This window comes from Trachypithecus francoisi, unplaced genomic scaffold (assembly GCF_009764315.1).
Source record: "Trachypithecus francoisi isolate TF-2019V2 unplaced genomic scaffold, Tfra_2.0 Lachesis_group4, whole genome shotgun sequence".
NCBI lineage: Eukaryota > Metazoa > Chordata > Mammalia > Primates > Cercopithecidae > Trachypithecus > Trachypithecus francoisi.
In genome coordinates, this window is record NW_022681469.1 from 106,345,592 (window position 1) to 106,357,991 (window position 12,400).

Sequence of the window (12,400 nt, forward strand, 5' to 3'; positions counted from 1 at the left end):
CCGAATGCTTTCAGTTTCCCAGTGAGGCAAACACTGTCATGAAACGAACAAGAAACGGCAACATTGGAAACATAAGGGAAGCCAGGTGTATCAGGTCTTGTCTCTGGGAGACTGGGCTGGGAGGAAGGCTTGGTAGGAGCCGAGAAGCAATTCTAGGGCAGTGAAAGTACAGAGAGAGGAGCACCCAACACATCGAGGACCCTGTGAGAGGAGGGAACCCAAGACATCGAGGCCCCTGTGAGAGGAGGGGACCCAACGCATCGAGGCCCCTGTGAGAGGAGGGGACCCAAGACATCGAGGCCCCTGTGAGAGGAGGGGACACAATACATCGAGGCCCCTGTGAGAGGAGGGGACCCAACGCATCGAGGCCCCTGTGAGAGGAGGGGACACAATACATCGAGGCCCCTGTGAGAGGAGGGGAACCAACGCATCGAGGCCCCTGTGAGAGGAGGGACCCAACGAATCCAGGCCCCTGTGAGAGGAGGGGAACCAACACATTGAGGCCCCTGTGAGGAGGGGACACAATACATCGAGGCCCCTGTGAGAGGAGGGGACACAATATATTGAGGCCCCAGTGAGAGGAGGGGACCCAAGACATCAAGGCCCCTGTGAGAGGAAGGGAACCAACACATTGACACCCCTGTGAGGAGGGGACACAATACATCGAGGCCCCTGTGAGAGGAGGGGACACAATACATCGAGCCCCCGGTGAGAGGAGGGGAACCAACGCATAGAGGCCCCTGTGCGGTACTTCGACTGGGTAATGACCCATGGAATGGCCTTGCCTGAAATGAAGTACTTTTTTTTTTTTTGAGACAGAATCTCACTCTGTCACCAGGCTGGAGTGCAGTGGCGCGATCCCAGCTCACTGAAGCCTCCACCTCCTGGGTTCAAGCCATTCTTCTGCCTCAGCCTCCTGAGTAACTGGGACTACAGGCGCATGCCACCATGCCCAGCTAATTTTTGTTTTCTTTTTCTTTTTCCTTTTTCTTTTTTTTTTATTTTTTGAGCTGGAGTCTCGCTCTGTTGCCCAGGCTGGAGTGCAGTGGCGCGATCTCGGCTCACTGCAACCTCCGCCTCCCAAGATTAAGCAATTCTTTGCCTCAGCCTCTGGAGTAGCTGGGATTACAGGTGCGTGCCACCCACCATGCCCGGCTAATTTTTTGTATTTTTAGTAGAGACGTGGTTTCACCATCTTGGTCAGGCTGGTCTGGAACTCCTGACCTCGTGATCCACTCGCCTCGGCCTCCCAAAGTGCTGGGATTACAGGCGTGAGCCACTGCACCCGGCCAGTTTTTGTATTTTTAGTAGAGACAAGGCTTCACCATGTTGGTGGGGATGGTCTCGATCTCTTGACCTCGTGATCCGCCCACCTCAGCCTCCCAAAGTGTTGGGATTACAGGCGTGAGCCACTGCGCCTGGCCCATGAAGTACTTTCTCACAAGACTAAGAGTAGCAGCTCAGGAGAGAAGCCTAGAGGCACACACCATGGAGTTTCCAGAGAGATTCTGCAAATCCATTAACACAGAGGACTAGGGAGCAGAACCAGTTACTTATTTGAAGAAGAGTGGGAAAACCTGAGCTGTCTTTGATTAGGAAGGACTTGTAGGTTAATCAGAACTGTGATGCTTTCACAATCATTTCTCATTTGAATGGTTCTCGTTGGTTATGACCCTTGAAAAGGCATTTGTAACACAGGCTCATGGAACCTGTGTGTATCTCCAAAATTCTGTTTCTCCCTGCACGACAAGCGAGAGCAATGGGCATGCCTGCTTCTGGGCCTCTGCTGTGGGACCTCGAAGGCAGTCTCGTCCAGGCCCTGTGGCTCCCAGGCAGGAGCTGGGTTTCTCGGAAGGTCACGACAGATCCTGGTCGCCCTTGAAGCTACCATACTAAATCCATGTCCCTCCCGTGCCCTCTCTGCCAGTTCAAAAACCACGCCCACATCTCACCTGTACTGTTATTTACCAGAGTCCATCGATTGTCTAAGATGGGACCTTCCTTCCTTCCCTCCCTTCTTCCCTCTTTCCTTTCCTTTCCCTTCCCTTCCCTTCCTTTCCCTTTCCCTTCTCCCTTTCTCCCTTTCTCCCTCTCTCCCTCTCTCCTTCTCTCTCTCTCTCTCTTCTCTCTCTCTCTCTCTCTCTCTTTCTCTCTTTCTTTCTTAATTTTCACATCTCTGATTTGGGATGCAGCTCAGAATTGATGATACAAAAGTATTGGGCCCTAGTTTCTTGGGAGCATTTTTTCTTTCTGAGCACTTCATAAAATAACGATGAATCTTACAGGGAACGGCATCTGAGATTCGGTGAAATAAACATCTAGTGCTTAAATTTTCTTCATCAAATCAACTCCCTGTTTCATGTAAATGTGCTTATTTTAAAAGGAAACTTTTATCACTGCTTTAAACAGAGCGCCGATATTCTTTGATGTGCTGCTTGTATTTTTTCCTCCCAGACATTAAATAATCTATAATTTTTACAGTCTGTCTGTGTATATTACAGGGGGAAACTTGCCCTGGGCCGTAAGGCAGAGACAGATGGACTTGTATTTCACCCCAGTGTGGTGAGAAAGAAGTGCCTCCCAGACCAGAATCTTTGGTGGACACATTGGTGTCTAGATGGCAGGAGAGAGGACACAGAAGGCACTGGAATAATACCTGAGCAGGGTGTGCACTGACCCAGCAGATACAGAGCAACGGCCATGTGCACAGCAGGGCAGAGCCACCTGCCCGCAATCCCCATTCCTCCGCTTCACAGCCAATATCCCACCAGCTCCACCTTCAACACACATCCCTGATCTGATCCCTCCTCCCCTGCCCCCGCACCGTTCCCCTTCTCGCCGCTCTCCTGTAGGATGATGCTACAGCCCCGGCCAGCCTCCTCACTCTCTGGTCTACAGAATCTCTGCCACCCATTCTCCTCTGAGCCACCTGCATTCCACCTTCCGTTTTCACCTGTCACTCATTGTCAAGCCCCTGCCATTGCCTCTCTCAAACTCCTCTGTGTTGGAAACACCTTCCCTGCTCTTCTCTGGAGGCTGTTTCTGGCTGATCTACGAAGTATGGAGATGATCGATAGCTTCTTTCCATCGTGGCACTGAGACGGGGGATTCGGCCTGAGGGATCCCGGTCTTGGGGAGGTCTGGTACTCCCGCTTCACCCTCCAGTGGGATACGCCATAGCCCCACGTGCTGTGGCCTGCAGTGTCTGCAACCCACTCACCAAGCTCCAGCCACTGGCACCACCCGAGCTCTGCCCACCGTGGGCCCCCGGATTGGCGGATCCTCCCATCGGAAGACCTTCCCCGGGATTCTTGTGTGTCTGGCCCCTTGTCACTCCGGTCTCTTCCCTAAGCCTCTTGTGTTAACCCTCCTCTCTTTCCTTCAGAGCATTGATCATGCTCAGGCTGTTGTTTGCTGGTTTAATTACCTGTGTGTTACCTCTACCCTGGACGCAGGAAAGCCAGGGTCCTGATAAACAAGCCAGTCAAGATCCTGGCTTTCCCAGGTCCTTCGATTCCAGCATCTGGAGCAGGTCTTGGCTTTTCCAGCATCTAGAATGGGAGCTTCATAGATGTCCGCTGAGGGGACGGATGAGCGAGGGGAGCATCAGGACACTGTCTAAGACACGGGGACGTCAGCGTCCCTCCTAGGATGCTGAGGGTAGCCGGAGGCCCGTGTTGCGGGGCGTGGCTTCAAGCGGAACCTTGGGTGGTCTCAGTCGGCGACCACAGGACAAACATTCCGGGAGGAACAGGAGAGGAATGTCTTGGGTGTGACACAGACAGGGTCAAGAGCGTATATGACACGGCTCCATCGGGAGAGTGCCGTTCTGGTCTCAGAACACAGAGTTCTGGTCTTGGCTCAGCTTTTCCTCACAGGTCTCTGCTGGCGAGTCCCCGCTCCCCATGCACTCAGCTCTGGCCCCTTCCAGCTCAGATTCCAAAACCCCCCACTTCCGACGCCAGAAGGCTCCTGGCCCTCAGAGGCGGTCAGGCGTGGCTCAGTGTGTAGACTGTGGAGGGCTGGGCGCTGGCGTGGCCCGCGCTCCCATCTCCCCAACCCCAGGTCTTACCTTGCACAGGGGCCAAGGGCTCGTACACCACCCGATAGCCCTGCAGGATGCCATTGGCCGCCGCAGGCTCACCCCAGGAGACGTTGAGCGTGGTGGAGGTTATTTCTGAAAACGCCAGAAAGCTGGGGGCCCCAGGGGCTGGGAGAATAGAACACAAAGTGACTTTTACGGATGCTCCTTTATAGATTATATACATACATGTCTGTGCCTCTGTATAGAATAAAAAATGTTATTAGATGTTATTTTCAACTCAGTAAAAGCCTAAATGCCATAAAATGAAAAGATTTATTGATCACCTCAGAACTTCTGAGGATCAATCAGAAACGCAGACCCTCCCGAGAAGCGCAGAGAAAATGACAGTGTTTAAACACAAAGGGGCTTGAGAGACAAAACGGCAGAGGCATAAAAATGAAGAATAGATGGAAACAGAAAATGCAACGGAGAGAGCTCCATTTTCTAGCAACTGCTGGAGGATTCCAGAGGCTCTCGTCCTGCTCTTTGCAGGAGAGACGGAGCTCTGTGAGGGATGAAGCTTCTCTTGACCCCTCCTCGCCTCTCCCTCAGAGGCCTGGGGGTTTTGGAGGACGTCCCCTGCTCCTGCACCTGAAATCGCCCATGAGACTCTCCCAGCTCTGAGTGTCCCCCTGGATCTGGAGGAGGGAGGGGGCTGGTGGAAACACCTAAGCGCTACAGAAGGTCAGGTGTGGCCAGGCACGGCGGCTCACGCCTGGAATCCCAGCACTTTGGGAGGCCGAGGCGGGTGGATCACGAGGTCAGGAGATCGAGACCATCCTGGCTAACACGGTGAAACCCCGTCTCTACCAAAATACAAAAAATTAGCCGGGTGTGGTGGTGGCCGCCTGTAGTCCCAGATACTTGGGAAGCTGAGGCAGGAGAATGGTGTGAACCTGGGAGGTGGAGCTTGCAGTGAGCTGAGATCGCTCCACTGCACTCCAGCCTGGGCGACAGAGCGAGACTGTCTCAACAAAGAAAGACAGAGAGAGAGAGAGAGAGAGAGAGAGAGAAAGAAAGAAAAAAAGAAGGTCAGGTGTGTGGCCAGGGTGATGTGGAGTCTGCTGGCAGCTTCCCCTCTGCCTGGGCGCCGTGTAAGGTGGGCGTGTACCAGGGCTGCCCCTACCAGACGGCCTAGATGGGGACCTACTCTCCTCGCCCCGGCGGCCCTTGCTGCTCAGAAGTGCCTGTGAAGTGGCACCCACCCTGCTCCCTCTCTGCCCTCCCTCCAGTCTCTGGATCCTGTAGCTATGACCAGCCAGGCCGGCAGTGCTCAACATGGCCCTGCCCCCATCTCTGCCCACAGGTCTGCCCGCATCCTTCTAGCTCAGATGCGGGCACTGGATGAAGCCAAAGGAAGTGGTCCTTGCAACCTGTTGTGGTCAGCACGTGGGAGTATGATGTCGAGGGGCCCTGATTCCTGGAGTCCTTTGTCTGTGGGTCGGCTGAGCCCACGGGATGTCAGAAGGCCCTGAGCCCTACGTCTCTGCCCACGGCTCCCAGACCTCACTCTCCTGGTCTCTCAGACTTCCAGAATCCTACAGAGGGCCTTGGAGAGCTCCCTAGAGCCCAAGGCCAAGCAGCTTCAAACCATCCTTCAGCCTGCTAGGAAACAGATGTGCTGGAAGAGGGGTCTGCTGAGAACAGGTGCTGTGCCCTGTGCGTGGAGATGAGGCCAGAGCAGCGTGGCACCTGTCCTAGCCCTCGGGACTGCCCTGCGGCATGCACGTAGTGAGCAGTCTCCAGGGGTGGTCTGTGGCCCTGAGACGCAGGGGAACACCCGTCGCTGTGGCCTGGCTTTGCTGCCCAAGGAGACCCCCCACGCCAGAGATCTGGACATGCTATCAGGCAACCCTGATGAGAAGTTCCATTCCCTGGAGGAACTGGAATGGATGCTGTCAGTTATGAACGAGGACCTCACTGCAGACTCAAAGCCCTTCCTCCCCTCTGAATCTCCAGGGCTCTGGAAAAAAACATGCATTGCTCCAACCCACCTAACATTTATTTAGTGCCACTGTGTAACCAGTCTGAGGCCAGGCACAGGGAGAACAAATGAGCCAAACCCAGTTCTGCCCATCCAGAAACTCCCAGCTACACAAAAGGTGTTGCCTTCTGCCTGGGTGGGCCAGGAACCACTGTGTGAGGGGACCTGAGCTGGCGCTCTCAAAACACGTGTCCAAGGAGGCCTGCCCAAAGGAAACCCGCCTTCCTCCTACCGGCCTGGTGGGTGCGCCCCTGCCGGGGGTCACTCCTGGGCCCATCTCCGGCGGCGTTGAAGGCTGATATGCTGACGACATACTCGGTATGGCTGGTCAGGTTCTTCAGCCTCATCACGGGCTCGGGGAGGAACAGGACCTTCATTTTCTCCGTGTCGTTCTGGCTGTCTGCCTCCCAGTAGTAAATCTGTTAGGAAGAGCAAGACGTTGGGGTGGCCCCTGGGGAAGCCTTCCGGGAAGGGAGGCCACTGAGTGTAAGGTCAGAGTGAGGGGGTGAGCTGAGTTCTGGGGCGAACTGTGCCTGGGTGGGAAGGTGGACAGGCTCCCTCCCGGAGGATCAGGGAGAAGCTGAGGCTACTGTGCACCGACGGGGACCCCTGGCTGTGAATATTGTTTGGGAGATGATGTTTAGCATTTTTCTGCTGTTCATCTAGGGTATGAGCACTGCCTCATGAAACAAAGTGCTGCTGAAGATGAGGTCTGAGGACGGAAGGGAAGCTTCCTTTCGGCTGCCGATGGCGTGCCCTTCCTTGCAGACCTAGCTCTGTCAGTGTTTTGATTTTTTGGCCTCTCCCTCTCCCCCATCTTCTGGAGAGAAGGGAAGCCATCCCGTGTCCACCCTGTGCTCTGAGCTATGGAGAGAACAAAGCCCCCAACTCCTACGACGTGTTCCCACATTTTGTTCAGAGCCGACATCTAAGTTTTCCTCAATATGGCAACATACTTTGGAGATTAAAGCAATCAAAAATAACAGGCAGGAACCATGTTGGGCTCAGGGCTGCTGGGAAGGCCTCATTCCTCTGGGGTGCCATTTCCTCTTGTCTAGCTTTTATGTGCTTGTAGTTGAACTTGATGCCCAAGCACAAAGGTTTAAAGAGGTTGCCAGAATTGCTTCCCTAGACAGCTGGCCGGAAACCACCGCTGCCTCCGGCCAGTGCCAGCCAGGCTGCCTAAAGACACCACCAATCAGAAGACCGACCTTGGCTCTGTGGGTCTAAACCAGGGCCAGGCTGTTAGAGCGGCTTGCCCATGTGAAAAGGCAGCACAGAGGCTTCGGGGCGGCAGCCTGGAACGCCCTGGGGCTGGCACGCCTGCCTCGCACACCCGCCTGCCTCGCTCCTGCTGGGCAGGCCCTGGCAGATGAGCAGCACTCATTTCCACCTGCAGGATGCAGCGGGCTTCTACTCACTGAACTGATTGTCTAAGATCTTCTGCTCGCCCAGGCCTTGCTGACTTGAGATCAATATCCAAGTTCAATGTCTTTATCATAAAGGAAATTAGAAAACATATTTTGGACATACATAAATAGCGCCATGCCTCCAAGCTCATGGGGTTCTCCATTAGCTCATTCATCACTGAAACAGCCCTGCCATGGAGGAAGGTATTAATTTTCATAACACACCTGCAAAAATCATCTTTAAATGGACATTTAATTGGTCCCATAGTCATTAGGGGAGGCTAGCCCCCAGAATCTGATGACTGATCGACTTGGGCCCTGGCAGAACAGACAGGGGAATTTATTCCGGAGAAGGATGGGGGCATTTTCATGGCACAGACCCGGGATGCTTATGGGCCCTGCACTCTCCAAGAAGGCCAGGCCTCAGGGATGGGACCCTGCTAGGCGCTTCCTGCTCCCTGGATAATCCAGCCCCGCATAACGATTCCTCATTTGAAGCTCTCCTGCTATGGCCTGCTGCCTTTCTTTCTCCCCATCTCTAGACCCTCCAGTGGTTATGGGCGGTTCTCAAAACGGGGTTCCCAGGGACCTCACATCTGGGACCTTGTGAGGAATGCGATTGGCGGGCCCTACCCTGGACCGACCGAATCAAGGGACTCGCTCAGTGTCCAACTGTGACCCAAGGACGTGTCTGGGATGGGGAACCTGGTCTCTTCCAGGCGCCCCGTGTTCTTCTATTGTCAGCCAGTGTACTGGGGGCTCCAGAATGGGCCCAGGCAATGGAAGCGTTCCCCAGCCATGCCACGTGCCCGGAGTGGGGAGAAGCTGCTGGATGAACGAGGGCCCCCAACCTGGGTTGTTTTGTGGTGGGCACAGCCAGCCGCACAGCGAGCCTGCCCCCCCTCCCCGTGATGCCTTCCATCCATAAGCAGCTGTGACCACAGCTAAGAGGCCAGGTCCAGCCAAGCTCCGATGCTTGGGCCCCAGCTCTCCAGGCGGAGCACCTGCGGGGTCTGCTGCTGGCAACGCAGTGGGCAGGACCACGTGAACCAGGCGTGTGTGAGTGAGCCGGGGGAGGCAACCGCACGGGAGGGCCTTGCCTTGTAGCCTTGGATGTTCCCATTCTGGCTCTCCGGGGGCGGTGGGTCCCACGTGACCTCCAGCTGGCTGGCCGTGAGCGGGGTCACCTGCACGTTCTGCGGGGCCATGGCCGGGGCTGAGGAAAGAGCAACACGGAGAGAAGCTGAGATGTTTATTCAGAGCTGGCCTGGACCCTCGTCCACACGCCCACAGGGCTCAGGCATGCCCTAATTCTGCTGGGAACCACGTGAGAGATTCTGCCCTGGGCCGTCACCCTGGCTTGGGAGGCCTTGGACAGTTATGTCCTGGGATCCATGGGTCTGTGTCCCTCCCAAGAGCTCTTAGCCCTTTTTTGCCAGGGAAGACTGCAAATCCTTCTTCCCATACGATGTTCTTAAATGCATACAATAAAATATATAGAATTGCACAGAAAAATGATTATACCGAGATACAGTTAGCAGAGTATTTGAAACCAAAGGTATGAGATCGTAATCCACATGCTTCTTGGTTAATACCTGACCAGGCTTAGGGGCTGGTCTGATGGCTGCTGTGAGATCAAAGCATTGGTGGGTAAGGATGTTAACTTGAGGTCCCAGCAATGCCTGGGACGTAACAGGGTCACCGTGGCTCTGTCGGCGAGGGAGTCACAGGACTCCTGACTGTTGTGGTTTTTGTCACTGATATTCCTGATTGAGATTAGAGAAAAGATAGCTGTGTTGCTATGACAGGTTCAGGCATCCCTGGCTATGAAGACCCCATCTAGATGAAGCTCGTCCAGACACACAGAGTTGTCCCTACAAGAGGGACAGGGAGACCCAATGTCTGAGAACATGGCTGCACCTTGCTCTCTGAGGCCAGCTCTGGTTTCAAATTCTGAGGATCCAGTCTTCATCTCCAGTCCCCTCGCTCCCCCTGGGGAGGAGCTCACTGGGGTATTGTCTGCGTCTGCAGGGCTACATGGTGCATGCAAACCAAAGGACACATGAGGATGGTGTGGCCGCACCTCCGCACACCGCCATTAGAGGTGTGGCCACGCCTCCGCACCTCACCACACTGCCATTAGAGGCGTGGCTGCACCTCTGCACCTCACGCACAGTCATAGGGAATTGGGAGCACACGCCTGCATTCCAGAACATCTCCGTCCTGTCTGCCCCGTGCCAGCTTCACACCATCTTTGAATTCCACGCTGCGCACTTCCTCTTGACGGCCTATTCTCCGCTACTCCCTCCTCCCACTGGGGCTCTCCCGGCTGTCCATGAGCTGGGCCCTGGGGAGCTCCAGGGCAGCTGTGCCGGGGGCCTGGCTCCTGCAGAGGCCAGTCAAGCACTCCCCTCCGCCTGCAGCCGGGGCTGGGGCTGCGGCCCAGGAGTATAGCCTTTTGACCAAGTCTTTTTACGGACCATTGATGGAGACGATAAAACAGTCGTGTCTGAGGGAGACGGTCCAGCACCCGGCTCTCTGGAGAGGCCTTCTTGGGACAGACTGACCTCAGGACTCGCCCCTTCCCCATCACCCCCTCCCCACTTTCTGCTCTCTCCTCCCAGCGCAGAATAAAATAGTAATTAACACCCACGCAGCCTGACACCAACTATTTATTTTGTTCTAACTGTGTGGTTTCCATATTATCACTGCCCACCCTGCCGTTAATGGAAATGTTAATAGCTCACACCAGGTTGTTGTGACAGACGCTCAGCCTCATTATCAGAAATTCTTATTTACCGCTCCATTAAACAACAGAATCACACAAAAAAACAATTCAATCAAAACTAACTGGAGGAATTTTAACAGCCACATTAATAATCCAAAACATAAATAAAGTTAATGTCTTCTGCATGTTTGCCATCGGCAACTCCATTGCAAAATTACTGTTGTACAATTAAAATGTGAAAGGCAAAATTGAGCGTGGCCATTACCTGGTAGTCGGTGAGACATCGGCCCCCCACCTCCCCATGACACCCCCAGGGTTTCTTTGCAAAGATGGTCAAACTCAGCACGCCCAGGACAGCTCTGGACTTGGATATCTGCCTGTAGGAACCGGTGGAATCTGTGAGCTCCAGGTGAACCCCCAGAAATCAGGGGCCTGCATGCCCCTTTCTCTGGGGTGAACACGAACTGGGCAAAGGCCCCTGACCCTGTCTCGGGCAGCTGAGCTGCACTGCTGTGCCCACCAGCAATGCTGCAGCAAGGCGCTTCTGGACCATAAAATTACTGCAGGCAACAAAGCATTTTTTGTTGACACCAGCAGGGAAGAGAGAAACATATGTCAATACTGAGCAAAGCACGTTGGTTTGGAGACTTATTTTTTGGCTCCTGAAAGCCGCTAGGTCTCTACCCTGACAGGAGAACCTGACTTTCAGGAAGGCCCTGCTATTGACAAGCCCCGGTGCAACTCTCATTCTTGGCAAAGCGTGTGCAGTCTGGGAGCCACGGAGCATCTGATTGTCGTTCGCTTTTTATTTTCCCACTTTAGCGTTTGCAGTGTAAGGATGACATACATACCAGCTTGGAAGCTTTAAAAAAAAAAAATACAAGAAAAATTTAAAAAGCATTTTAGACCGGCAGTTGCTGGCATCTGCTGATAGGTAGATGGCCTGCAACCAGCATTTAAAGGGTAAGGTACAAAGCTGGGGTTTTCTCTGGGGTCTCATGCTCAGGCCACGAGGCCATCGTGGAAATGAGTGACTCGGTCCTTGCTGTGATGGGTCCTCTGGCAGGGGGCCTCTGCAGCCTTGGAGAGGGATCTTGCTGAGGCAATGAGAGATAAGCTTTCAGGACTTCTGGAGGGTCCCTCACCTGACAGCCATCGTGGAATTCCTGACATTTCTGAAATGTTCTGGAATTGTGGCTGATTGCTTGGATGGCCTTGCCTGGTTGGGTGCTGGGGGCTGAGCCAGGCTATGGCATGGCTCTCCCGGGGTCTCCTGTCTCTGTGGGAAGGGGTGGGCTGGAGGCTACAGCCAAGCCCCAAGCAGCAGCAAGGACAGCGTTCTGTCGCCTCACCCAGCCTCCCTGGGCTCGCTGTCCCTAAGTGGCCAGTGAGCTTCAGCTGGAACAAAAGCAGCCGCTGGGACACAGTGGCTGCCCTGACTTAGTCTTAATTTGCTGGTGGGAGGTGAGCACCAGCAGCTCATGGTTCTACCTCCACGTCCCACCAGACCCAAGGCGAACCTGGGCCCTGCATGGCAGGCTTGGGCTGCAGCCCCCTCACCTCAGGGTTTAAGAACCTCTGCTAAAGGTAAGGCAGCTGGACAGGCACTGGTGTGGCTCAAACCTCAGGAGAAAAAACAAACGGTTCTACACGGCACTTGGTGGAGCAATGGAGGCCTCAGAGAGTGAGGGAAAGTTTTCAGAGCTGTAGGAATTAACTCTGCAGGGAGAATGATGCTCATTCATTCAGCCTGTGCCAACTCATATAAAACATTCACCGGCCACCAGGTGGAAGGTCATCCATCTGATCTGGGGACAGTGACATGGCCCCATGACTGGTGGTCGCTCCAACTGAGGGAGGACTGCATATGTTCCCCTCGCCCCACATGACCAAATGAGTCACTTTCTGGAGAGTCACATGACCTGCAACCTTCTCTTTCAGCAGCCCTGAGGCTGGCAGTCACACGGGGGCTTCTCCCCCAGCCAAAGTCTTGGGACGAAAACGGCAGGTAGAAGAGACGATGCCGGCACTCGGAGGGCAGTAGCGGGAGGGACCAGTACCGCTGGCAGGACCAGCCCTTGAGGCTTGGAGGTTGTTTGTTATCTCAGCCTAATGCTGCCAAAATCTTCCTGAATATTAACCAGGGTCTAGGCCTGGGGCTGAGGGATAGGTGGACACCAGATGTGAAAGACAAG

The 12,400-nt window shown here is 54.4% G+C and overlaps 1 protein-coding gene across 1 annotated transcript in view; it reads right to left on the reverse strand.

The window, feature by feature from the left end:
• The window catches only part of SDK1 (sidekick cell adhesion molecule 1), a 990,930-nt gene that overhangs the window by 54,779 nt on the left and 923,751 nt on the right, over window positions 1-12,400 (reverse strand). The window contains 3 exon segments of the mRNA XM_033191941.1: window positions 4,073-4,210; window positions 6,301-6,487; window positions 8,578-8,693. Coding sequence (XP_033047832.1) covers window positions 4,073-4,210; window positions 6,301-6,487; window positions 8,578-8,693 — 441 coding nt within the window.